Here is a 24,872-nt window from a genome sequence, read left to right as displayed (position 1 = left end):
CAAAAATATATGCAGATAAAATGCCAATGTATATAAAATAAATATAAATAATTATTTTTAAAAAGGCGTACTCCTATCTTGCCTGCATGTAAGTGTATACTGTGGTGGTTTGAATATACTTGGCCCATAGGGAGTGGCACCGCTAGGAGGTGTGGCCTTGGTGGAGGAAGTGTGTCACTGTGGGGGTAGGCTTTGGGGGCCTCCTGCTATGCTCAGGCTCTATTCTTTGTGGAAGAGAGCTTCCTTAGCTGCCTGAGGGTGCCAGTCTTCTCCTGGCTGCCTTCAGGCTTCAAGATGTAGAACTCTCAGCCCCTTCTCCAGCACCATGTCTGCCTGAACACTGCCTTGCTTCTCACCATGTTGATAATGGACTGAACCTCCGAAACTGTAAGCCAACCCTAAATAAATGTTTTCCTTTGTAAGAGTTGCACTGGCCGCCAGGCAGTGGCGGCGCACACCTTTAATCTCAGCACTTGGGAGGCAGTGGCAGGCGGTTTTTGAGTTCTAGGCTAGCCTGAGTTCCTCTACAGAGTGAGTTTCAGGACAGCCAGGGCTATACAGATAAACCCTGTCTCGAAAAACCAGAAAAAAAAAAAAAAGAATTGCTTCTTGGAGAGAGCACTGACTGTTCTTCCAGAGGACCAGGATTCAATTCCCAGAACTCATGTTGTTGAGGTCTGGAAATCACTGTACAAGCCACTCAGACACTCAGACACTGATCTCAGTGAAACAGGGCTGGTTTACTGAATGCCCTCTGCAAAACTGATCAATCAGGGTGCTGAAAGCTACAATCACGAATGTTTTCCAGGGTCAGTTTATACAGGCAAAAAACCCCACAAGGAACTCAAAAGCATGTGCTGGGAGGGTTGGAGGGTGGTTGACCCTTTTCCAATTTTCTTTAGTAGTTTAGACTTAATAGTTCAAGCTCCCTTCTGTCTTGCTTGGTTCTAAGTGAAGGCTACAGTTAGAGAATTTCCAATAATAATAATAATAATAATAATAATAATAATAATAATAATAATAATAATAGCAACAGCAACAATAAGCCTCGGAATGTATGGTCAACTTGACCTTAACTCTGAGCCAAACTATTTTTTTGTGTCTACGGTCAAGCTGCTTTTGTATCAGTGTACATGGTGGCTGATGACCGTGAAACCACATGGCTACATCTGTGTTGGGAGAACAGGTTTCAACACGCGTAGTAGCTCATTGCTGTAACTCCATGAGTATTTATTTCACTTGGGGACTATGATCCAATACTATCACTATCTATTCATGCAGGTTGTTATAACTCTGGCTGTTGGGAACTCCTTCCGGTTAACTTTTTTTTTTTTTTTTTTGGTATTTCGAGACAGGGTTTCTCTGTATAGCCCTGGCTGTCCTGGAACTCACTCTGTAGACCAGGCTGGCCTCGAACTCAGAAATCCGCCTGCCTCTGCCTCCCAAGTGCTGGGATTAAAGGCGTGCGCCACCACCGCCCGACCAGGTTAACTTTTTTAAAAACATTATTAGATTTGTTTATTTGTGGGAGGTGTAGAGGTCAGAGGTAGTTCTCTTCTGCTCCCAGGTGGTCCCTAGGATTAAAGTCAGCTTGTTGGCTTGGTAGTGCTTGCTCCTGGCTGGCTCTTACCTCCTTTCAACATCACTTTTTCCTGCTTGTTTGTTTTGTTTTGTTTTGTATTGAGACAGAGTTTCTCTGTGTAGCCCTAGCTATCCTGAGACTTGCTCTGTAGACTAGAATGGTCTCAAATTCAGAGATCCTCTGCCTCTGCCCCTTAAGGGCTGAGATTAAAGGTGTGTGCCATCACACTTGGCTCAACAGAATCTTTCCCACCCCTTCCCCCCAGTGATGGGACTTGAATTTAGGACCTCACATATACTATACAGGCAACTCTACCACTTAGCTGTGTTCCAAGCTGTCTTAGTCACTGTTCTATTGCTGTGAAGAGAAACCATGACCAAGGCAATTCTTTTTTTTTTTTATTTTTTATTTTTTTATTTTTTTGAGACAGGGTTTCTCTGTATAGCCCTGGCTGTCCTGGGACTCACTCTGTAGACCAGGCTGGCCTCGAACTCAGAAATCCACCTGCCTCTGCCTCCCAAGTGCTGGGATTAAAGGCGTGCGCCACCACCGCCCGGCCCAAGGCAATTCTTTTAAGAAACATTTAATTGGGGAGTTGTTTACAGTTTCAGCATTTTAGTGTACTATCATGATGATAGGAGTATGTCAGTCATGTGCTTGAGAAGTAGCTGAGAGTTCTACATCATGAGCCACAAGCAGCAAAGAGAGAGAGAGACACTGAGCCTGGCACGAGGTTTTGAAACCTCAAAGCACATCCCCAGTTTTTGACACACTCCTACAAGGCCATACCTCCTAATCTTTCTGATCCTTTCAAAGAGTTCCACTCCCTGGTGATTAAGCATCCAAATATGTGAGCCTATAGGAGCTATTTTTACTCAGGCCGCCTCACCAGCCCTCAGTTTTTGATATTGTTATTATTTGGGTTTTAGCTTTTTTACTTTTTCACCCATGAGATGCTCTAGCACAGTGGTTCTCAACTTTCCTAACCCTGCAACCATTTAAGGCAGTTCCTCATGTTGGGTTGATCCCCAACCATAAAAATATTACTTTGTAATTATAATTTTGCTAATGTGCAGGGTATCTGATATGCAACCCTGGTGAAAGGGGGGGGGGCCCTTAGACACTCACCCCAAAGGATCACGACCCCACAGGCTGAGAACACTGCTCTAGGATCATTTTGCTTGTTTCCTGAACCCAACTCCACAATCAGTGTCTGCTTTAAAAAAGCACTAATGCCTTTTATTGGAGAATAAATACAGAATCCCTGTGTTCTGTACAGTCTGGAGAATCATGTGGGCGTGCTTTCAGTTTCAGATGAGCTGAGTTTATTAGGCATGTAGCAAGCAAAGTAAAAGGACCAATAGCAAGTAGCAGACAGGAACAGACAGACAGACAGACAGACACACAGCAAACCATCATCAGGTCAAACCCAGCAGAGGTGACAGGACCAGTGGGATCAGAAAGCAAAGATAACATCAAATCAGGGCTGAGAGCCATCCAGCAGGAAGTGACTGGGGAACTCAGAAGTCAGCTGGAATTCCCGGTCCAGCAGCTTTTCCTTGATAAGCTATCCCTCCCTAGCACAGGAATTTTTATCCCGTGGAATAAACAATAGTCATTTCTGTTGGGAGTAACTTCAAGTTGTTCAGGGACTCAGTGTTCTTTAATAACCTTAGCAGCATGCTGTTTTTCTTTCTCCCCTTTACATAGTGTGTGTGTTGGTGGGGGGGAGGGGGTGAAGGTGGGATGGTGGCATCCTGACCCAGGACAGGGGGACTTTGGGGGTCAGTTTAAACAAACTTGGGTTTGAAGTGGAGGGACCACGTTTCCAGCACCAGCTTCTTGGGAGGCTTACATAGCTTGTAACATGTTACCAATATAATATACAGGTTGCTCTGTTGTTACTGGAATGTCCGTGCTTCTCTGATTTTTTACTGCATTAAGTTAAGGGGAAAAAAAATCCAAGTACAGTGTGAGATAAGACTTTAATCACAGCAGTCAGGAGGGTTTGAGGCTGCAGGTCTAGGCCAGCCAGGGCTGCAATAGTGAGACCTTGTCTTATGAGAAGGGGGAGAGGGCCTGGGAGTGTAGTTCAGTGGTAAATCATTTGCCTAGCATATGTGAATCTCTAGCTTCCATCCCAGTTCCTGGGGGAAATTTTATCTTTGGATAGTTAACAGAGATCTATGACTTTCTAACTGTTGTTTTCCTCTGAAGACATGAACAAACATCTGTTCACTATGGCTAGGGGTACTGTGGACAGCGGAAGAAACTTACCCATAGTGCCACAAGAAAGAGTGTCCTCTTTCCCTGCGTGGTTCCTGTTTCTCTAACCTTGTGAATGGTCTAGCTACCTAAGTTGTATGACCTTCTTTCTTCTTTAGGACTGAAAATTTCCATCCCTAGGATATGGCTACACTTAATTTCTTCGTCTGTGGCCACTGCAAGGCACTGGCACAGAAAAGAAACAAAATGTAGAGCTGTGTCCGAGCTCAAACTGAACCACACAAGGAAAATTTGTATTTGTATTTTCTTTGTAGAACATGCAATGGGTGACTAAGCATTTTAGTGCAGGGCATAGCTCAATGGCAGAGTGCTTGCCTAGGGTACATAAGGCCCTAGATTTGATCCCCAGCATTGATAAATATTATCTAGGAGGGGTGTAATCCCATAACTCCTCATGCTGGTGTAGGATGGCTAATTTGACACTACCCTGGGCTATAGAGTAACATAATAAAAAAGCTACATGATTTCAGTAGCTAGTGAGCTTAACTAGCCCAATCTTAATGAACTAATTTAAAACTATAAACTTGAGGGTAGGGCGATGGTCCAGCGGTTGAGAGTACTTGGCTGCTCTTCTAGAGGACCTGGTTTGGTTCCCAGCACCCAAATGACAACTTACAAGGTCTGTAACTCCAGTTCCAGGGCATCTGACTCTCTCTTCTGGAATTTGCGGGCACTAGGCACACATATGAGCTGACAGGGCACTCCTCCACATTTTAAAAAATTTTAAATAGAAACAACTAAAATTTATAATAAATTTATAATAAATAAAATCTATATAATAGAACAACAAAAAGTCTCTGGTCAGGACACAGAAGTTGTTGTGCCTGGGTTGCAGAGGGATGGGGTGGCCGTTTACTAAGCACGCTAGACATCTTCCTTGACAGAAGAATAGCATTAAAACTCTTGTTTTACAATTTGTCCAAGATGTCACACTTGTCCTAATGACTGGCCTAGTGGAGAGAGTGGGTGAAATTTCAAACCCAGACCCTTTCAGTCCAGGTTCTGGTCCCCTGCATCCTGCAGAGTACGTAGAGGATGGGGAGTCCGCAAGGGTGACCTGGAATGAGGGTGACCCACCAACCACGCCATCGACTTCGGGTCTCAGAGTAGCGGAGGAACCCGTGCAAAGCAGGAAGAGTGGTTGTGTGCCACAAGGGAGGGGACAGCCCCAGGGGGTTAGAGGCGGTGGCCGTCCGCATTCTTCGGGGGCGGGGCGCATGGTGGCGCGTCGCCTCGAGGCGGAGCCTGCCAGGACCCGAGGAGCGACCGGCCTTCGTGGCGGGTGAGCAACGGCTCAGGAGCCATGGAGAGCGGCGGCGCGGTCCGGCGGCCGCTGCACTCGGCACAAGCCGTGGACGTGGCCTCGGCCTCCAGCTTCCGCGCCTTCGAGATCCTGCACCTGCACCTGGACCTGCGGGCCGAGTTCGGGCCTCCGGGGCCCGGCCCGGGGAGCCGCGGACTGAGCGGCAGGGCGACGCTGGACCTGCGCGGCTTGCTGCCGGATGGCGCCTCGGAGCTGCGGCTCGACTCCCACAGCTGCTTGGAGGTGACGGCGGCGACGCTGCGCCGGGGGCAGCCCGGAGAGCAGCAGGCGCCCGCGGAGCCCGTGCCTTTCCACACTCGGCCCTTCTCGCACTACGGCCAGGCCCTGTGCGTGGCTTTCCCGCAGCCCTGCTGCGCCGCCGAGCGCTTCCAGCTGGAGCTCACCTACCGCGTCGGGGAGGGACCCGGGGTGAGTGCGCGCGCTGCGCCCGGGCCGCCGGCCTTTCCCAGCCCCCTTGGCCAGCCCGCCGCTCCTGAGCAGCCCAGAGCCAGAGAGCAGGAAAGCTGGCCCTGCTTTTGGAGCTTCCGCGGGACATCCCCGCGCGCCGACTTTCATCCCCAGCAGGCGGCTCTGGATTCCGGCCTCCTGTTCCCCATTCCCGGGATCGAACGTCTCCAGCCGGCGCTGTGTTCCTCCTGCTGGTCCTTCCTGCCTTCCTGGCTTCTGTCTGGGTTATTTGCCTTAGTTTGCCTTGCATCACCTCTGTCACACACGCGCTAGACCAACTTGTCCGCTAGCCTGTGTGTCTTTTCAGGATGAGGAGCTTGGTACACAACTTTGCTTTTTGTTTTATTTTATTTATTTTATTTTATAATTCTCCTTGCTGGCACCTGGACAGCATTGGTTAATTAGCTGGATGCTGACAGGGTCCTTTCTTGTGCTAGCAAGCCCTTTTGGTTGCACAGGCTATAAAATAGCCCATGAATCATTTTTGCTTCCTCCTTTGAAATCCTGCATTTGACTTAAAAGAATCTGAGCAGGGGTGAGAATGTGTAATTAGAGTAGTCTAGGCTTTATAATAATTTGGTCTTCACAATAACTGTTGGTTGGTTCTTAAGTCTTACGGTTTTCAGAGTTGGACAAATATTGGAAATTAAGGTAACTATGTAGTGGACATTTGTTAAGAGTGACAGCCTTAGGCTGGGTTACAAGGTTCACCAAAGCTGCTTGCAGAGTATCGGAGCTTGCTTATCCAGCTAGCAGCTCCCCCTTTCCTGACCCAGAGAGCACTTGACTTCCTCCTTTGATTGGAGGAATGAAAGTGCCTTGTGGTAGAACTTGTTAGAGAAACTGAAAGTCCAAAGCACTAGGGCATAACCTAGCATTGAAGGCAGAGGCAAGTTTCCTTCGGTGCCTGGACGGAAGCTTGACATTGGGAAATACCTTTGCTTCCTCTGCTATATCTTGAGTCCTAATTTTCAGTGGGAGCTAGAAATTAAACAAGACTGGAAAATTAAACCCTCCCTAAATTTGCGAACCCTAAAGGTGGCAAAGTTAACAGCAGAATCTAGTCTGAGTTTGTAGTCCTCCTGCCTCAGCTTCCTGAGTACTGGGACTCTGGGCAGTGTGTCACCATGCCTGGCTGGTATCAGGTGCTTATGTATAGAAGTTCACCGGATGTTGTCAAGTATTTAGGCAAGTGCCTTGCACATCTTAGGAAGCCCTGTTCATTATCCTTGCACCATCTTTAAGTTAAACAGCAGAACCAATTATTGTCCTTCAAGACATCGTGGCCGAGGGCACTATATGCTTTCCAAAGGGTTGCCCTTTGGACCGTGGAGGGCTTCACGGAGGGCATTGCCATGCATTCCTTTTCTGCTTTTGCAACCCTTTCTGATGAGTATGCTCACCCAAGCACTGCAGCGCCTTCTCCCAGAATTCACATGGGCGGTAGTGCACAGGTTTCCTCATTTCCCCGTTCTGTTTCCTTCACATCACTTAAGAACAAACAAAGCAAAAAACAAACACAACACCATAAGCAAAGACTGTGGACGGATAATGAACAGGGTTTTCTAAGATGTGCGAGGCACTTGTCTAAATACTTGACAAAATTCAGTGGGCTTTCTATGTGTAAACGCTCGGTACCAGCCAGGCGTGGTGGCACATTGCCAGGAGTCCCAGTATGCAGGAAGCTGAGGCAGGAGGACTGCAAATTCAAAATAACAACCAAAGGCAGATTAACGGCATAACTGGGCAGATGGTACACAGCTCCTTACGAGTCTTTCACAATTTCCAGTTCCTCATTCGCATCTGGTCAGTCAACAATGGCACACACCAACTGTCAGCACTATCAAGGCTCCATGGGCTTTCCTGGGGTCTTAGTTTTTTACCTACTTCCTTTTCTGATTCATGAGCCCAGCACACTGTACAGCACACTGTAGCTAGCTGTGTGGCTGTCCATCTTTGTGTTTGCCAGGCTTTCCTTGATTTTTTTTTTTTTTTTTTTACGACCATAACAGTTTGGAGGAGTATTGCTCAGGTTATAGAATGCTCTTCTACTGAAAATCCTCAGATGTTTTCCCCCATGACTAGATGAGTAGACTGGAATTGTACATTGTGGAGGGGAAATTCAGAGGTGAAGTGCCACTTGGATCACACTGTCTCGAGTCTGTGCAGTATCAACCTGTCATCTGAATGTCGAGGTTGACCTCAGTCACTCTGCTATAGTAGTACTTGTCAGCCTTTTCTACTGTGTCACCCCCTGCCTTCCACACTGCATTGTATTTATTAGAAGACAAACTGCATTTATTATACTTGCACAAAAGCAGGCAAAGAGAAACTCAACATCCAATGTGGCTTTCTTATGCCTCTTTAAAGTGTCTTAGATCCTTGTTTTCAAGGCCCCTCCTTCAGCCTACTCAGGCCCACCTCCTACCAGTCTATTCAGAGCCTGTGGAGTTCCCAGAACCTGCATACAGGCCTTTCCTCTCTCACCTACTAGACTAGAGAAAGGCTTCTGTCTTTCCTTCCAACATCTCACTCTTGCTTACCCTTAAAGGTCTGATCAGATTTTTTTTAAAGATTTATTTATTATGGGTCACTATGTGGTTGCTGGGAATTGAACTCAGGACTTCTGGAAGAGCATGAGTGGTTAAGTGCTCTTAACCACTGAGCTATCTCTCCAGCCCAATCAGACACTTTTATTTCACCTATGAAACCTTCCTGGGATAGTGTAACCCATTCTTAAATTTTAAATGGACACACGTTACTACAAACACCCACAAACAGTTTTACCTATGTTGAGTATGGTTTCCTCTTGCTATGGGCAGAAGTAAGGTTGGTCCTTTTTCATGATAGAGCCCTGATTTTCTTACTGATAGACAACTTACAACATCAGTCATAACCCTGAGCACTCAGAAAGGAGATCTGGAGTACCTAAGAAAGATACAGTTGTGTCTTGGAAACAACTAGTAGTTGAAAGCCGGCTTGTGACTAAATATCATTGCACTGCAGATAGGTCGTTCTGGAATATCAGAAACCGAGGCACACAGGACATCTCACCGTACCTGTACTAAGGCAAGGTCTCTCTGTCTTCCTTCTTCTGGGGTCTCTAAAGGATCACTGGAAGAAATACCTTAAAAAGGGTGATCCAGTCTACCCAGATATGGGAGAGAATAGGAGTCACCTTACTACATGCATACGTGAGCTAACCACCTCATAAATATTCATGAAAAAAATAAAATAAAATCTGGGCATGGCATGTGCTACTCTAAGATCCTGTCAAAACAAACAAACAAGTAAACATCTAACTCTGGTTAGATGGGAAATTGCTACAGCCAGAAGGACACTGAGGAGGACAGAATCTCAGTCTGAGGCTCTGACAGGATGCCTGAGATAAACTTGGAATACAGTGAGAATGCAGAGTCTGCCCTGTGATGCGGGCATGAGACCATGGCCTATTCCAGAGCAGACTAAACACACACTAGGACAGGACCGTCGGGAACAGATTGGCTGGCAGGAAGGTCTTAATAGTTATGAAATGTCCTCAAAGTGTCCCCATGTCAGCCAGCTCCTCCCTCTGTTCATGATCTCTCTGTTCTCTCTTAGGTTTGTTGGTTGGCTCCTGAGCAGACGGCAGGAAAGGAGAAACCCTTTGTCTACACCCAGGGTCAGGCGGTCTTAAACCGAGCCTTTTTTCCTTGCTTTGACACTCCAGCAGTGAAGTGCACGTATTCAGCTCTCATTGAGGTAAGGCGACCTAACTTAGTATGTTTGCCCTTGAGATTAGGGATGAGATGGCTCAGCAGTTAAGAGCACGTCTGCTCTTCCAGGGGACTCTAATTCAGTTCTTAGCACCCACATCAGGTGGCTTACAACTGTCTATGACCCTTTGTCCAGGAAGTCTAGCACTTCATCGGCATCTTCATCTATATGCACATACCTACATGCACACACACACACATACACATACACACACACACACACACACACACACACACCTACATATAATTAAAACATAATAAAATAAATATTTTTTAATGTTAAAAAAAAAGCCAGGCACGATAGTACATGCCTATAATCCCAGCCCTTAGGAGGCAAAGACATAAGAATCATGAGTTCAATGCCAACCTAGGCCATCTAGGCAGACCCTCTCTCAGAGAAAGATACAAAGAACATAACCCACCAGGTCCCATTTTGGCTGGCAACTTACTACATCCATCCAGTGGAATCTCTGAAAACCCTTCCCTCGTAAAGCTTTCCATCTGCAGATATTGTTTGAGACTGCATCTCACCGTGTAGACCTGGCTAGCCTGGAACTCACGATGTAGAGCAGGCTAGATGCTCAGAGTTTCTGAGTGCTGGTAGGCACTGCCAAGCCTCGTCCATTGACAGAAAATTTACATGGTCCAAATCCCATCAGTGTTCGCTTTCGAAGCCTTTGTGTTCTCCGGGATAGACTCTGAGCCATCACCGTCACTGTTGAGATTTCTGATCACATTATTCTTCAAGTTAGACAAAAGGAGGCCTTTTTTTTTTTTTTGCCAGGCACGGTTATGTCATTCAAGCAGCCAGAAAGAGGCAGGGGGGACCATCAAGAGTTCCAGGTCAGCCTGGTATGCACAGCAAGTTTCAGGCTTGTCAGGGCTACATAGAAACACTTTGCCTCAAAAAGAGCAAAGCAATAGACAAACACGCAACGAAGGCTTTCCGGGTGCGAAGGCTTTCTGGGTGAGGTTTCCTACGCCCTCTCTGTTACCAGGTTCCAGATGGCTTCACAGCTGTGATGAGCGCAAACACCTGGGAGAAGAGAGGACCAAATAAGTTCTTCTTCCAGATGAGCCAGCCCATCCCCTCCTATCTGATAGCTTTGGCCATTGGAGATCTGGCTTCAGCTGAGGTTGGACCCAGGTAAGAAACACTCCATAGGCAAGGTTGGATTCACACACACACACACACACACACACACACACACACACACACACACACACACACCAGAGCCAGGGGCCACTCTGACCCAGTGGTCCTGCTAAAATGGCTCTTGGGGCAGTGTGGGATCCTGTGCTTGCTGCCTTCAGATGCTGAATAGGTTGGCAGAGGTTCTAGTTTTTCTCTCTTCCTCTTCCCCACCCCTCCCTTTTCCTCCCTTCCATGTCTCAGCAATGAGACTGTCAGTCCTGCTGGTACAGCAGCAGTGGGTGGAGCTGTAGTGGAGTCTCTTGGGTGAAGGCAGCCACTCAGTCAAGTGATGTTGGTGCTCGAGTGGATGTTTTAGAAGGCTATTCTTGATTAGTAACTAAGTTTCTTCTGGCCACTGTTATACCTCTGTGCCCAAATCCATTTCCTCTAGCACTGAATTCTGCAAATTAACAACTTGGAACTCATTGCATCCTTTTAAAGGGAGAAAGACAGTCTTTTCTGCCTGCTACAGATGCCTCAATCTAGACATATAATGTCATGATGCTAGGCGGATTTAGTGGAGGCAAAAAGGTATTTTGTACAGTTTCTTGAGACAAGAGCATCGGCCATGAGCTGGGCACAGTGGCGCACTCCTGCATCCCCAGCTACTAGGGATGCTGAGACAGAAAGTCTCAAGTTCGAAGCTGGCCAGGACTGTATAAAATAAATAATCCTATCTAAAGCCAGAAGAATAGATTTTTCAGATTTTCCTATTTTTTCTCTCTGCAGCTTAATCCTACTCGGTACAGGGCCCCTTTCCTAGCTCTGTGTTGTTCCTTAGCTCACGTTTTATTTCAGGGCTCTAAAGAACTAGTGGCATCATGAATTAAGTTAGTTCCTAGGTGTCAGGTAGAATACTAAGCGGAATTCCATTGGTACATGCTTCCAGCTCACACATTCAAAACGCTAGTCCTGGTTGTTGTTGTTTTGGTGTGCTTGGGGTCAAAGCCAGGACCTTAAGCATGCTCGACAGGCATTCTGGCCCTGAGCGATATCCCCAGCACTACCAATTCATGTGCTAACTTATTCCTAATAGACAGAGAGGTCATCTTTGCCACCAGAGGATTTTTCCTCTGATCGCAAGATAAGGAAAGGCCTGTGGTTTGACGACATGTTTTCCTAACAAGCATTCTACTTGCAAAAGTATGAAGTAGACTGTGTGTGGTGGTGTACACCTTTGATGTAAGCACCCTGAGGGCAGAGGCAATCGGATCTCTGTTTGAGGCCAGCCAGGATTGCACAATGAGACCCTATCTTCAAATAAAACAAGACGGCATATGAATTAATCATAATGGCAATGGGAAGATGTCAGAATCCATGGCATATGACAGAGAGCATACCATAAAATATTCCCTTGAACCCTCCGTAAGAAATTGACTCAAGGGCTGGAGAGATGGCTCAGCGGTTAAGAGCATTAACTGCTCTTCCAGCCTCAAAACAAAACAAAACAAAAAACCAAATCAAAAAGAAGTAAAGTAGTGATGACAACTTCTTTAGCCCCCATCGAGTGGACAGCCCTTGTTCACATCTGAGGGCTCATGCTGTAAGTTAAACAGGAGGGTCTTCTGCACAGTATTCCTCCTATCCCAGCTCCTGGTAACACAAGAACACCCTGGGTAGAAGGCAAGAGGGTGGAACCCAGTGGCCATTGGTGTATGATCCCACCTAACCGTACACAGACCCAGTGTGGTTGCTAATATGTGTACCCTCTTGGGATAGCCAGCTATGACTAAGTACTTTATGCAAGCCTCAGGTGCAGGCCTTGGCTTCAGGAGTCCCTCATCCTGGTGCCAGCTCATCCTTGGCATCCAGTGGCCTTGACCTAAATTCTGGCTCCCTCAGCTTTGACTTTCTCTTTGATCATATCTTCCTGACGGTGGTGTCGTTTCTCCCTCCTCACTTCTGATTTCCTGTTGTTAGTCTTTGGTTGGTTGGTTGGTTGGTTGGTTGGTTGGTTGAGACAGGGTCTTCCTATGTAGCCCAGAATGGCCTCCAACTCTCAATCCTCCTGCCTCAGCCTTCCAAATGTTGGGATTACAAGGCTGCAGTAAGACAGCTCATTGGGTAAAGGTACTTGTCACCAAGTCTGATAATCTAAATTCTTTCTTTTTCATAAAGATTTATTCATTTATTATATATAAGTACACTGTAGCTGTCTTCAGACACACCAGAAGAGGGCATCGGACCCCATTACAGATGGTTATGAGCCACCATGTGGTTGCTGGGATTTGAACTCAGGACCTCGGGAAGAACAGTCAGTGCTCTTACCCGCTGAGTCATCTCCCCAGCCCCCACAAGCCTGATAATCTAAGCTGGGTCTTACATAGTAGAACCAGATTCCCCTATGCACACACATTGTGCCATACACACGTTTGCACATGCACATATACATCATACGTTCACATAAATAAGCATAATAAAAAAGTTTAATGCTCTACAGAGTGAGTTCCAGGACAGCCAGGGCTACACAGAGAAACTCTGTCTCGAAAAACCAAAAAGAAAAAGAAAAAAGTTTAATGCTGCTGGGCATTGGTGGCCCACGCCTTTAATCCCAGCACTTGGGAGGCAGAGGCAGGCGGATTTTTGAGTTGAGGCCAGCCTGGTCTACAGAGTGAGTTCTAGGACAGCCAGGGCTATACAGAGAAACCCTGTCTCAAAAAATCAAAAAAAAAAAAAAAAGTTCAATGCTGGTATTATAGATGCATACCACCTTGTTCACTATTTCTTAATTTTTATGAAAAATTCAAATTATCAAACGTTGAAGGAACCATACATTGAACATCTGAAACACACCTGTTTTGTCATACTAATTTTAATTAATTTATTTATTTTTAAAGATTTATTTATTATAATTACATATACAATAGCTGTCTTCAGACACACCAGAAGAAGGCATCAGATCTCATTACAGATGTGAGCCACCATGTGGTTGCTGGGATTTGAACTCAGGACCTTCGGAAGAGTAGTCAATGCTCTTACCCGCTGAGCCATCTCACCAGCCCACTGGTTTTATTTATACATGGGCTTGTTTTTGTTTGTCCTAGACCATTTTTTAATTTCTAAAATGACATGATTACATACACATTTATTTGTGTCTGTGTGTGCACTGTGCATGGGGGCATACATTTGTGTGCAGTATACATGTAGAGATCAGAAGATGTTGCAGAAGTCACTGTTCTCTTTGCACTTAGTAGGTCTCAGAACTTAGTCATCAGGTGTAGCAAGAAGATGCTTCTAACTCCGGAGCCAACTCACTGCTCACTGGCTCTGTTCTAGACCATTAGCATATCATACTGTCCCTCTGAGGAGTGAAGCCCATCCTAGCTTTAGTTTGAAGTAAAGACAATATCATTTGACACACAAAGGAACTGTCAACTTTTTCATTAATATTGCTAGTTTTATCTCAAAAGACAAATTTTAATTCCAGGGATTTTATTATCATAGTGTGTGTGTGTGCGCGCGCGTGTGCGCGTGTGTGTGTGTGTGTGTGTGTGTGTGTGCGCGTGTGTGTGCGCGTGTGTGTGTGTGTGTGCGTGTGTGTGTGTGTGTGTGTGTGTGTGTGTTACAAAGTCTCACTGTGTAGCCCTGGAGCTCACAGAGATCTACCTGTCTCCCCCTCCCACGTGCTGGGATTGAAGAGGTACACCACCACCATACCCGGCCATCATCAGAATTCCTTCACCTATCCCATAAATAGGAAGAAGGAACGTAATTGTGTCACTTTATGAAGGTCTCTTATATTCTGTCTTTTTTATTTGATAATGTTTTGTTTTGTTTTGTTTGAAATAGGATCTTACTTTATAGCCCTAGATCTCTTGGAACTCACAGCAATCCTCCTGCTTCAGCCGCTCCAGTGCTGAGATTACAGCCCTGAGTCCTATATTCTGTTTCATTTCACTTCCACTTTTGCAGGATTAAATTCAGTTTCCGTGAACTTCATGTGGGTTTAGGTCCCATTGCCTAGATGGGCTTCCTGGTGCCTCCAGAAGGCAATCTTAGGTGCTCACACCCAGGTGTGACAAGCAGCCTCTTGGGGCTGAGCAAAGGGACTGGTCTCTTCTTTCCTGTGTGAGTGGCTGGCTACATGGCCACATTGCATTGGCTCAAACATGGGAGAAGGCTAGTGTTCCGCAGGTGGTTCCCGTGGCCGACGCAGTCTCAGCATTCTTCTGCTCTCTGTGCTTAGGAGCCGAGTGTGGGCAGAGCCCTGCCTGATTGAAGCTGCCAAGGAAGAGTACAGTGGGGTCATAGAAGAATTTCTGGCAACAGGAGAGAAGCTTTTCGGACCCTATGTTTGGGGAAGGTGTGGTATCAATTAATGGATGTGTTTTGTGAAACTGAGTGGCTGTTTTCCACACTCCTGGGGCTCCCTCCCTTCCTCTGTCTCCTAGAGTAAGGCTTCCTCATCTCAGAAACACAGGAGAGGAGGAGACAAAGAGGAAGGGATGATGAGCCAGGCTCCTTGAGGCTAGCTACTAAAGGGATCTGGGAGGAACAGATTTTTGAAGTCATTAAAATGCGCTGCCAGGAGCTGGGGAGATGGCTCAGCGGCTAAGAGCACTGATTGCTCTTCATCCATGAGTTCAATTCCCAGCAACCACATGGTGGCTCACAACCATCTATAATAGAATCTGATGCTCTCTTCTGGTGTGTCTGAAGACACTACAGCGTACTCATGTAAATATAATAAATCTTAAAAAAAGAAAGAAAATGCGCTGCCAGGCTAGAGGTGGAGAGAGTAGAGAACCCTCAGGACCTTTATTAGCATGCCTTTCCTCTTTGTGGGAAGTTACCTTAAAGTCTTCAAGCTGCAGGCTTGGAGATACGGGCTGGTCTTTATGAGCGGGCCTCGGGTGGGAAGTGTTGTGGAGCTGAGAGCATGCTCACAGCCAGTTTGGGAGGAGAGCAAAACAGGGCTCAGCTGCCTTTTAGAGGTGAGCGTGAAGGCAGGAGTGCTTGCTGGGGAAGCACGCAGGGGCCCAGGCTTCATTTTCAGCAAGGCCTGTCTGTTTAGTGGCTGCAGCTCTGGGTCTGAAGAGGATGGGGAGGTGAGGCCTGCTCTGGAGAGAAAGGGCCTCCCCTGACTTGAGTTTCTTGGCAGGTATGATTTGCTCTTCATGCCACCATCCTTTCCATTTGGAGGAATGGAGAATCCGTGTCTGACCTTTGTCACTCCGTGCCTGCTAGCAGGGGACCGCTCCTTAGCCGATGTCATCATCCATGAGATCTCCCACAGTTGGTTTGGGAACCTGGTCACCAATGCCAACTGGGGAGAGTTCTGGCTCAATGAAGGCTTCACCATGTATGCCCAGAGAAGGATCTCCACCATCCTGTTCGGTAAGGTGCATCCTTCCGAGCACCTGGCTCCATTCTTGCGCCATCTGCTCCTGTGGCCTCATCGTGTGGGTGGGCGCAAAGGGAGGCGAGACTTACGCAGAAAACTGTGGGTTTATTTCTCTATTCATTTTTATTGTGTGCATGCTTTGCCTGTTTGTATGTATGTTCAACATATGTGTGCCTGGTCCTTGCGGAGGTCGGAAGATGACATCAGATCCCCTGGAACAGGAATTACAGGTGCTATGAGACACTGTGTGGGTGCTGGGATCGAAGCCAGGTCCTCTGCAAGCAGTCAGAGCTCTGAACCTCTGAGCCATCTCTCCAGCCTCTTTTAATTTTTCTTTTGTTTATATTGCTTGTTGTTGTGTTGCTTGAGACAGACCTCACAGAAGGCTAGCCTAGAACTCACTGTATAGACCAGGCTGTCCCTGAATTTACTGTGTAGACCAGGCTGTCCCTGAATTTACTGTGTAGACCAGGCTGGCCCTGAACTCACACAGATCACTTCTCTGCCTGCCTTTGCCTTCTGAGGAAAGCTATGCAGCTGCCATGCCCAGCACTTTGGGGCTTTTTTGAGACAGGTCTTGGGCTGAGGATACAGTTCATTTGTTCAGCTGCCAAAGTGCTTTCCTGGGTCCAATCTCCAATACTGAAGGGCAGGGTTCAGGCAAGTTTTTGCTGTGTAGGCTCTTTTAGTCTAGAACTCACTATATAAACCAGGTCAGACTCCCCCCTCCTGCCTCTACCTCCTAAAAGCTCAATTCTGTATGTGAGTATGAAAGATCAAACACCTATAGGTTTGGTTTGTTTGTTTTTCTTTTGAGACAGGGTCTCACTGTGCATGCCTGGCTGGCCGGGAACTCACTATATAAACCAGAGATCCACCTGCCTCTGCTTTCTGAGCCCTAGGACTAAAGCCATATCATTCCTTGCTCACATCAACAGTTTTAAACTAGCTTGATAATAATATTAATAGTATTTAAAATTTTTTAATTCTCAAAAATAATTCAAAGCATTAAAGAAAAAAAGAGTTTAAAAACTTTTCATTAAATGTAATAGGGTTTGGGCTGGTAACGTAGCCCATTAGGTACAGTGATTGCCGGACATGCACAAGGCCTCTGGTTTGACCCTCGGGACTGAGGGCCAGGGTGGGGTGGGGAGTGGACGTTGATGAAGTTCAATAGCTCAGTGGTTGCGTACCTACCTAACGTGCATAAGTCTCTGGGTCCTGTGGCAGACATAAAACCAGGCATGATGGTGCACGTCTATAATTCTCATTTTCAGAAGGTCAAGGCTAGTGAGGCCAGCCTAAGCTACAGGAGACCCTGTCTCAAAAGGAGAAAGAAATATTTGACAACCATTTTTCTGTACACACACGTCAGTACATACTTCAGAAGATTTCAGGAAGGAAGACTATTAGAAACATCACCTCTGCCCTGGAGGTGGTGGCAATGGCTTTGACCCCAGCACTCAGCAGGCAGAGGGAGACTCATCTCTGTGAGTTCCAGGCTAGCCTGGTCTACAGAGCAAGTTCCAGAACATCTGGGGATAATAGGGAAATCTTGTCTTGAAAAAGCAAAAACAAAAAACAAAGAAAGGAAGGAACGTCACCTCTGACCTGAGCACAGTAAAGACTTGCAGTGTGTGTTATCCTTTACTTCCCAAAACGTTGGGTCAGCGTTGGACTCTCACTCAAAGTATACACAGCAAGTTTTTGTTTGTGAATGTCTTAATCAGCCACAAAGAATCCTGTGACAAACTGGGCCTGGTGACTCACAGGTGTGAGTCCTTAGCACTGGGGGACTGAAGCAGGAAGGTCATGAGTTTGAGGCCAGCCAGGGTCATATAGTAGGACCTTGTCTTAAAAAAGGAAAGATGAACGACAACAACGAGGACAACCCAACCAGGCTGGGCATGGTAGCTGAACTGACTTCAAGGCTAGCCTGGACTACATAGCGAGTTTAACTTAGCAGAGCTAAAATACTGGAATCCCATAGCACACTTTTATTTTTTCAGTGTGCAGAAGAGAAAAACTGAGGCCAAGGGAGGCTCAGAGTCAGAACACGTAGTGAGTGGCAGAGTCAACGTGTGTGCTCGTAGGCACGTACTCCGGTGTTTGTGTGGAAGTCAAAGAACAGCTTTCTGGAATGGCTACTCCCCTTTTGTAATAATCTTGGTGATTATTGAAGGTGCTAGGGCTTGGTGGCAGGCTCCTCTACCCACTGAGCCATGCCACTGGCTCCCAAGGTTCTGTTTTTAAAGCTAGGAGGAAATTTAAAAGACAGTTAAAGTTTTTTTTTTTTTTTCATTTTTTGAGACAAGGTTTCCTATATACCCCCAGATGGCCTGGAATTCACTGTGTGGACCCGACTGACCTTAAACTGACAGGGATCCACCTGCCTCTGACCCTAGAGCTAGTAAAGGCCTGTGCCACCATCCACGCCCAGGCCAGGTGCTTGATGTTTTTGAAGGTGACAGTTTCTTTGGTACACAGGATCATCAGAGTAAAACTATTTTAGGTTTCATAGAGACCAAGTTGTTACCTAAAAATAAAAATACATTCATTCCGGTTGACAAGGAAGAAGGTTCCCCTTGTCCTTGTGGGAAAGACCCAAGGTTCACCAAACCTCTGTATCCCAGAGAAACCGAGAGCTAGGGAGGGGCTGAGTCATGTTCTATGTCATCAGACCACAAGGGGGCAGCACAGGGCCTCTGTGGGGAGCCGTGGACTTGGCGCACTTGGGATTCGTGGTTTTATTTTCGGCCAGGAGCTGCGTACACTTGCTTGGAGGCCGCCACAGGGAGGGCTCTGCTGCGGCAGCACATGGACGTGTCCGGAGAGGAGAACCCGCTCAACAAGCTCCGGGTGAAGATCGAACCAGGTCCAGAAGGCTCCTCTGTCTCCCCCCTCCAGTAAATTACGCTTGGAGCCCCAAGTTAGTCTGAGCCACATGTTAGAATGCTTTCTTTGAGGAGTGGGCCACCGCAGTGCTCTGGCCTTGTCCTGTGCTGTAGGCCGACTGACTGAGCACAACCATTTCGGCCACTAAGTTCTTAATGACTTGGCCGTTGCATTGTACAGGCTCGCTCCCATCCCTCTTTATCGTTGTCCCAGGAGCGCAGCTCGTAAGTAAAGCGTGTTAGCCTCGTGTTACAGAACTGGGCAAATTCCGTGACTTGCCCAAGGTCATGCATCTGACAGCTCTGGACTTCCTGCTTTCTAGAATTTTTCTTTAGTTTCACGTGTGACTAACCTAAAACCCTTTTGTGCAACTGGAGCGTGTGTTCTCTGGTGCCACTGACTGTAAAATGAACTTCTAGTACATTGGTGATTAGCTTAAGTCTAGGACAGCTGTAAAAACAACATCTGGGAGGTTGACTGTGTAGATGGTGACCAACCAGACTCAAAAGTCTGAATATGGTCAGCCCTAAGAGCACATTGCCCAAGGAAATGTGCTAGGCTCTTTGAACCACCAGTCTCCCTGGCCCTGTCTTAGATCCATAGTTACTGACCCTCTCTCTGCTGTCACCTTTGACGTGCCATGAGAAGGACCATTGGTGGCCTAGAAACCTTGGCTGTAATGGGAAAGGTGTAGTCTGGGCGATTCCAATAGTTGGTCTGTAATCTGAAGGCAGAAGAGGTGCATGCCCTGTCTCAGCCCTGTCCGCTCTCCCCTCTGCCAGGTGTTGACCCGGATGACACCTACAATGAGACCCCCTACGAGAAAGGTTACTGCTTTGTCTCATACCTGGCCCACCTGGTGGGTGATCAAGATCAGTTTGACAAGTTTCTCAAGGTACAGTCACCTCTCCATGTGGGGAGAAGGACGAGGAGCAGGTAAAGCAGCTGGGTCAGAGGGCTAGGGTAGGGGTAGGGGGCACAACCGCAAGAGGTAAGGGGTCAGAGAGGGCCTGAGAGATGGGGGAGCTCTGCTCCCCAGGATGGATGGAGAGATAACAACCACGTCCCTCCTCACAGGCCTATGTAGATGAGTTTAAGTTCCAAAGTATCGTGGCTGAAGATTTTCTGGAATTCTACCTGGAGTATTTCCCTGAGCTGAAGAAGAAGGGAGTGGATTCCATTGCAGGTAAGCAGAGAAACTGGGCTGTTTCCAAGAACTCAGAGAATGAGCAAGATGAGATGGAGGACATGGAGTCATAGGTTCCATTTGGAGAGGCAGCCCAAGACCCTAGGCCCTGTTCCACAGAATGACAACTGGTGGCTGGGGTGGAGTTCCATGCGCCAGCATATGCCTAGTGTATACAAGGCCCTGGACTCAACCCAGAGAGAGGGGGAGGGGGAAGAGGGAGAGGGGGAGAGAGAGAGAGAGGGAGAGAGGGAGAGAGGGAGAAGAGAGAGAAGAAGAAGAGAGAGAAGGAGAAGAGAGAGAACAGAGGACAGATTTCAACTTCCTGGATTGGCAGTGTAGTTCAGTTGGTAGAACGTTACTTGTCATATATGAGGACCTGGGTCTGACCCCCTACACCAAAACATAAAGGCAAATGGAAAATCTCTTTTTAAGTTGAACTTAAGCGCTTCGGAGTCCGAGGCAGCTGATAGCCATAACTTTTGTTTGTTTGTTTGTTTTGTTTTGTTTTGTTTTTGAGACAGGGTTTCTCTGTATAGCCCTGGCTGTCCTGGAACTTACTCTATAGACCAGGCTGGCCTCGAACTCAGAAATCTGCCTGCCTCTGCCTCCCAAGTGCTGGGATTAAAGGTGTGCACCACCACTGCCCCAATAGTCATAACTTTAAAATCAGCCCAAGTTATATATTGAGTTCAAGTCAAAACAAACAAAATAAAAAAATTTGGGGGATGACTGTCACCCCAGCTCTTGGGGGAGGTGGGAACAAGAGGATCAGGGTTCGGTTCCAGTAAGTTCAAGGCCAGTGTGTCAGGAAGACAGAGACCCAGAGGCAGGCTGACTTCCTGACTCTTCTCAGAGGCTTGCTGTGATCTCTGCCACCCATATTAGAAGCAGGACAGCAAAAGGGGTCATCGCCTTTTGCCCTAAGCTCGCGCTGAGGTCTCTCTGGGTCTTGTGAGCAAAGGGAAATCCTGGCTGTCGCTCTGATGTCAGGAGGGTGGCGCTACTTCCTCATAGAGCAGAGAGGATGTCCCTTACGTGGCCCAGACAGTCCCTTAGTTAGACACACCCCTTGTCGGAACGTGAACTCTGAATCACTTGGTTGGTTTGGTGAAGTCGGCTTCAGCCTTGGTAGCACCTTGTCCTGCAGTTGGTTGAAAGCCTGGATTTCAAGGTCATGAGACTAACGAATAATAGTTAATAATTACTGAGTACTTACTGTGCACCAGGCAGGACGCTAAGCTTTTAATGTGTATTTGCTCATTTAATCTTCACAACTGTCAACTAAGGTAGGGCCTAGCACCCCCATTTTACAAACAACTGAGGCGCCAAGAGGTAAAATAACCTGCTCGTGGCCTCCCAGAGCCTATGGCAGAGCTAGAATGGGAAGCTGGGCAGCCCAGGCTTGGTCCCTGATGCTTACACACTGTGCTGTTAGGATGGGAAGGACAGGATGCGCTTGAATATGGCGGTGGCTGTCACCTGATGACAGAGTGCTAATTTTAAAACAGAAACCAGCTTTACAGTAGAAGCAGGCACAGTCCAGTCTTACTGTGAGCGCTTCCAGATGCCACCCTAGCCAGGACCCTGCAGATGGGGAAATGGGACTTGTAAGCTCAGGAAACTGCTTGGACATACTGACTGGTGGGGGACCCCTGACGGTGCCTTCTTTTCTTTTACCTATGAGGTTTTGAGTTTGATCGATGGCTGAACACCCCTGGCTGGCCCCCCTACCTCCCCGACCTCTCCCCTGGGGACTCACTCATGAAGCCAGCCGAAGAGCTGGCGGAGCTGTGGGTGACCTCAGAGCCAGACATGCAAGCCATTGAAGCCGTGGCCATCTCCACCTGGAAGACCTACCAGCTTGTCTACTTCCTAGATAAGATCCTGCAGAAGTCTCCTCTCCCTCCTGGTAAAGATAGTGGGTTTACCTCCTTATCACGCTGAATCCAGGTGCACAGCTTCGTGGCAGAGGTCAGAGGGACATTCAGATGTAGTCCTCCAAGTGACTCCGGGGTAGAGGGGAGGCCAACACTTCACAAGACTATGCCATCAGAACGGCGAAGGTTACACAAACAAGATCAAATTAATAAAGCCTGGCATCCATAAGGGCCCTGGTTCTGCAGGGCCTTCTTTAAACTCTGTCTCTCTTAGGCCTTTTAATCTCCATGATTATTCTGTGAAGGGGCATTATGATCTTAATCCCCGGTAGCAGAGACTATATCAGAAAGCACCAGTGACTGATACAACTACTAAGTGGTTGGGCTAAGATTTGAACCTAGTCACCAAAACTCTTTTCAATTTAAAAATTATTTTAAAGATTTATTGAAGTATGTAGTATGTGTCTGTCCCATGTGTGTGGGTACCCATGGAGGCCAGAAGAGGGCGTTAAATCCCCTAGAGCTGTGCTTACGGGTGATTGTAAGCCAGCTGATGTGGATGCTGCGAACTGAACTGAGGTCCTCTGGAAAAGCAGCAAGCGCTCCCAGCCACTGAGCTGTCTCCTGAGCTCCATCATCTGACCCACTGATGCTTTGATGTTGCTCTGTCGGAAATAATAGTCATCAAATCCCTGTGAGAATCACCCTTCTGGACATAGGAGGTTTTTCATACTAAGAATAAGTAACTGAACATATTCAGATTTCAAAGCTGGATCCAAATTTATTAGTAGAATGGTAGGAGAGAACGTGAGGAAAAGAGCAGAGAGTCTGGAGTAAAGTTAAGGGCGTTTTTATGGGAGAGCCTTAGAATTAGAGTGCTCGTGGTACTAGAACATCATCATGCCAGACACATGAGCAGAGTGGATGTGAGAGGTGAGTGGTAAGGAGCTTTCTACCAGTGCTTTTGGAGGGAATGAGGGCAGACACTCGGTGGCCCAGAGAATGAGCCTTCCGGGCTCCTCAGTTGGTCATCAACAGCCTGTCACTCTCGCTTTTCTAGGGAATGTGAAAAAACTTGGGGAGACATACCCAAAGATTTCCAATGCCCAGAATGCTGAATTACGGCTAAGATGGGGCCAAATCATCCTTAAGAATGACTACCAAGAAGAGTTCTGGAAAGTGAAGGACTTCCTGCAGAGCCAGGTGGGTAATTACATCCCTGGTCCCCTCACAGGCTGTGGAGCTTTGTTATCGTACCTGAGGTCTTCCTTTGGGAGAGCCACAGGAGAGCCTCATAGGTCTGCGCTTCAGAGGAAGTGGGGCTAGCCGCTGAGAGACCCTCCTCGTCATGCTAGTGCTGGTGTAACTCCCTGGAGCTTCATCCTGTGGGAAGAGAAGTTTGCGGGTTTAGGGAGCTTTTTGGAGTTCAGCCAGTGAAGCCTAAGGGGATGAAGCTAGTTAGAGCTAACTGGAAACTGGGAAGAGGGCAGTGGCAATGTGAGGACTGGTCACGCCAAAGAACAAAGGAGGGGAGTGAAGGGCAAGGTCCCTGATCCCCGGAGGAGTTCTTGCACCAGCAGATTCCCGTGAGAGTAACCTTTTAGGGCAGAGGGCTCTCGGATAAACTGAGCATCCTCAAATCCAGAGCAAGGAGGAACTGAGTGGATCGAGAGCAATGCCCAGATGGCTTCTTCTGTCATAGAGTTTGTGTGTGTGTGGAGTGGAAAAGGGAGGTCTGTGGGAGGTCCTTTGAACCCTCTGGCTGGTAGCCAAGCCTCTGTCGCTCAGGAGCTTGCCCTGCAAACTGCTGTACAGTGATATGAATTTTGGCTTGATTGCAGATGGCTCTTATATGGCCCTGGGTTTTGGCTGTCATTGTTTTGGTGACTAACTGCCTCCAACTTTCCAAAAGTTTGTAATCCCATTGTGTCAACCCGTCATTTGTACTCGTAGATGGTCCCTCGTTACCATGGTTTGGGGTTCACACTGAACTTTATTTCCCCATGCTGACCATCCTCCACTCCCTAGAAGATGCCAAAATCACGGGAAGCACTTCATTCCCCCACTCTGACCCCCACATCCTTTTTGTCCTTAGACCGTGGCTGCTGTTGGAGGAGGGGGGCTGGGAAGACCTACTGAGCGAGCCACTGAGGACAGGTGTTTATGCTTCTTACAGGGCAAGCAGAAGTACACCCTACCACTGTACCACGCCATGATGGGTGGCAGCGAGATGGCCCGGACCCTCGCCAAGGACACCTTTGCAGCCACCGCTTCCCAGCTCCACAGCAACGTGGTCAACTATGTCCAGCAGATCCTGGTGTCCAAGGACAATTAGAGGCTCACCTGGGTGGCCCCTGCCTCTTGGGCTTCACAGGCTTTCTGGAGAATTGTTCCTTCCCAAATTCATGTTCTCACCGCAGTGCCCCGGGGCTTCCGTTCTCTGGGTTTGGGTCTCTGCTCTGGTGGCAGCTTCTGGTCTAGAGAGTTCTGAGAGTCCTAGAAGGCCTCTCATGCTCCCCGTAGCCCAGGCTGCAGAGAGTAAAATGTCATTTTTTTTCTTTTCAAATAAATGTTTTTAAGCAAGAAGTAGATTAATTTGGAGTTACAGACTGACTCGCTTATTTTTATTTATGTTTAAGAAACGTTTTGTGTGTGTGTGTGTGCACGCAAGTGCATGTGTGTGTGCTGTGATGCACATGTGGAGGTCACAGGACAACTTGTGGAAGTTGTTTCTCTTGGATTACCAGCTTAGTGGCGAGTATTCCTACCCACTAGGCCATCTCACCAGCCCTGGGTTTGGTCGTTTTGCGATACCCATGATACTGTCCTTTCTGGCCTGGAATTCACTGTAGACCAGGCTCAAACCTATGGTGCTCCTTCTACCTCCTGAGTGCCGGGGCTATAGGCAGCAACAAAAGCCACCGTTGACTGCTGGTGACCCTCTGTGTCATGTGTGCATGGTTGCCCACCCACACAGG

General features: G+C 47.5%; 1 protein-coding gene across 1 annotated transcript; it reads left to right on the top strand.

The window, feature by feature from the left end:
• Nucleotides 1–5,098: 5,098 nt before the first annotated feature.
• Nucleotides 5,099–24,495, top strand: Rnpep (arginyl aminopeptidase). The gene is made up of 11 exons (XM_031383671.1): nucleotides 5,099–5,600; nucleotides 9,240–9,380; nucleotides 10,393–10,541; nucleotides 14,776–14,892; nucleotides 15,691–15,926; nucleotides 18,695–18,808; nucleotides 19,611–19,723; nucleotides 19,906–20,014; nucleotides 21,702–21,926; nucleotides 22,955–23,097; nucleotides 24,071–24,495. The coding sequence occupies exons 1-11, from the start codon at nucleotides 5,172–5,174 to the stop codon at nucleotides 24,227–24,229; spliced, it is 1,935 nt and encodes a 644-aa protein (XP_031239531.1). The 5' UTR covers nucleotides 5,099–5,171; the 3' UTR covers nucleotides 24,230–24,495.
• Nucleotides 24,496–24,872: the final 377 nt, after the last annotated feature.

Source organism: Mastomys coucha, unplaced genomic scaffold, assembly GCF_008632895.1.
Source record: "Mastomys coucha isolate ucsf_1 unplaced genomic scaffold, UCSF_Mcou_1 pScaffold1, whole genome shotgun sequence".
NCBI lineage: Eukaryota > Metazoa > Chordata > Mammalia > Rodentia > Muridae > Mastomys > Mastomys coucha.
The sequence above is the reverse complement of the archived record's forward strand: the minus strand, read 5'-3'. Positions and strand labels throughout refer to the sequence as shown.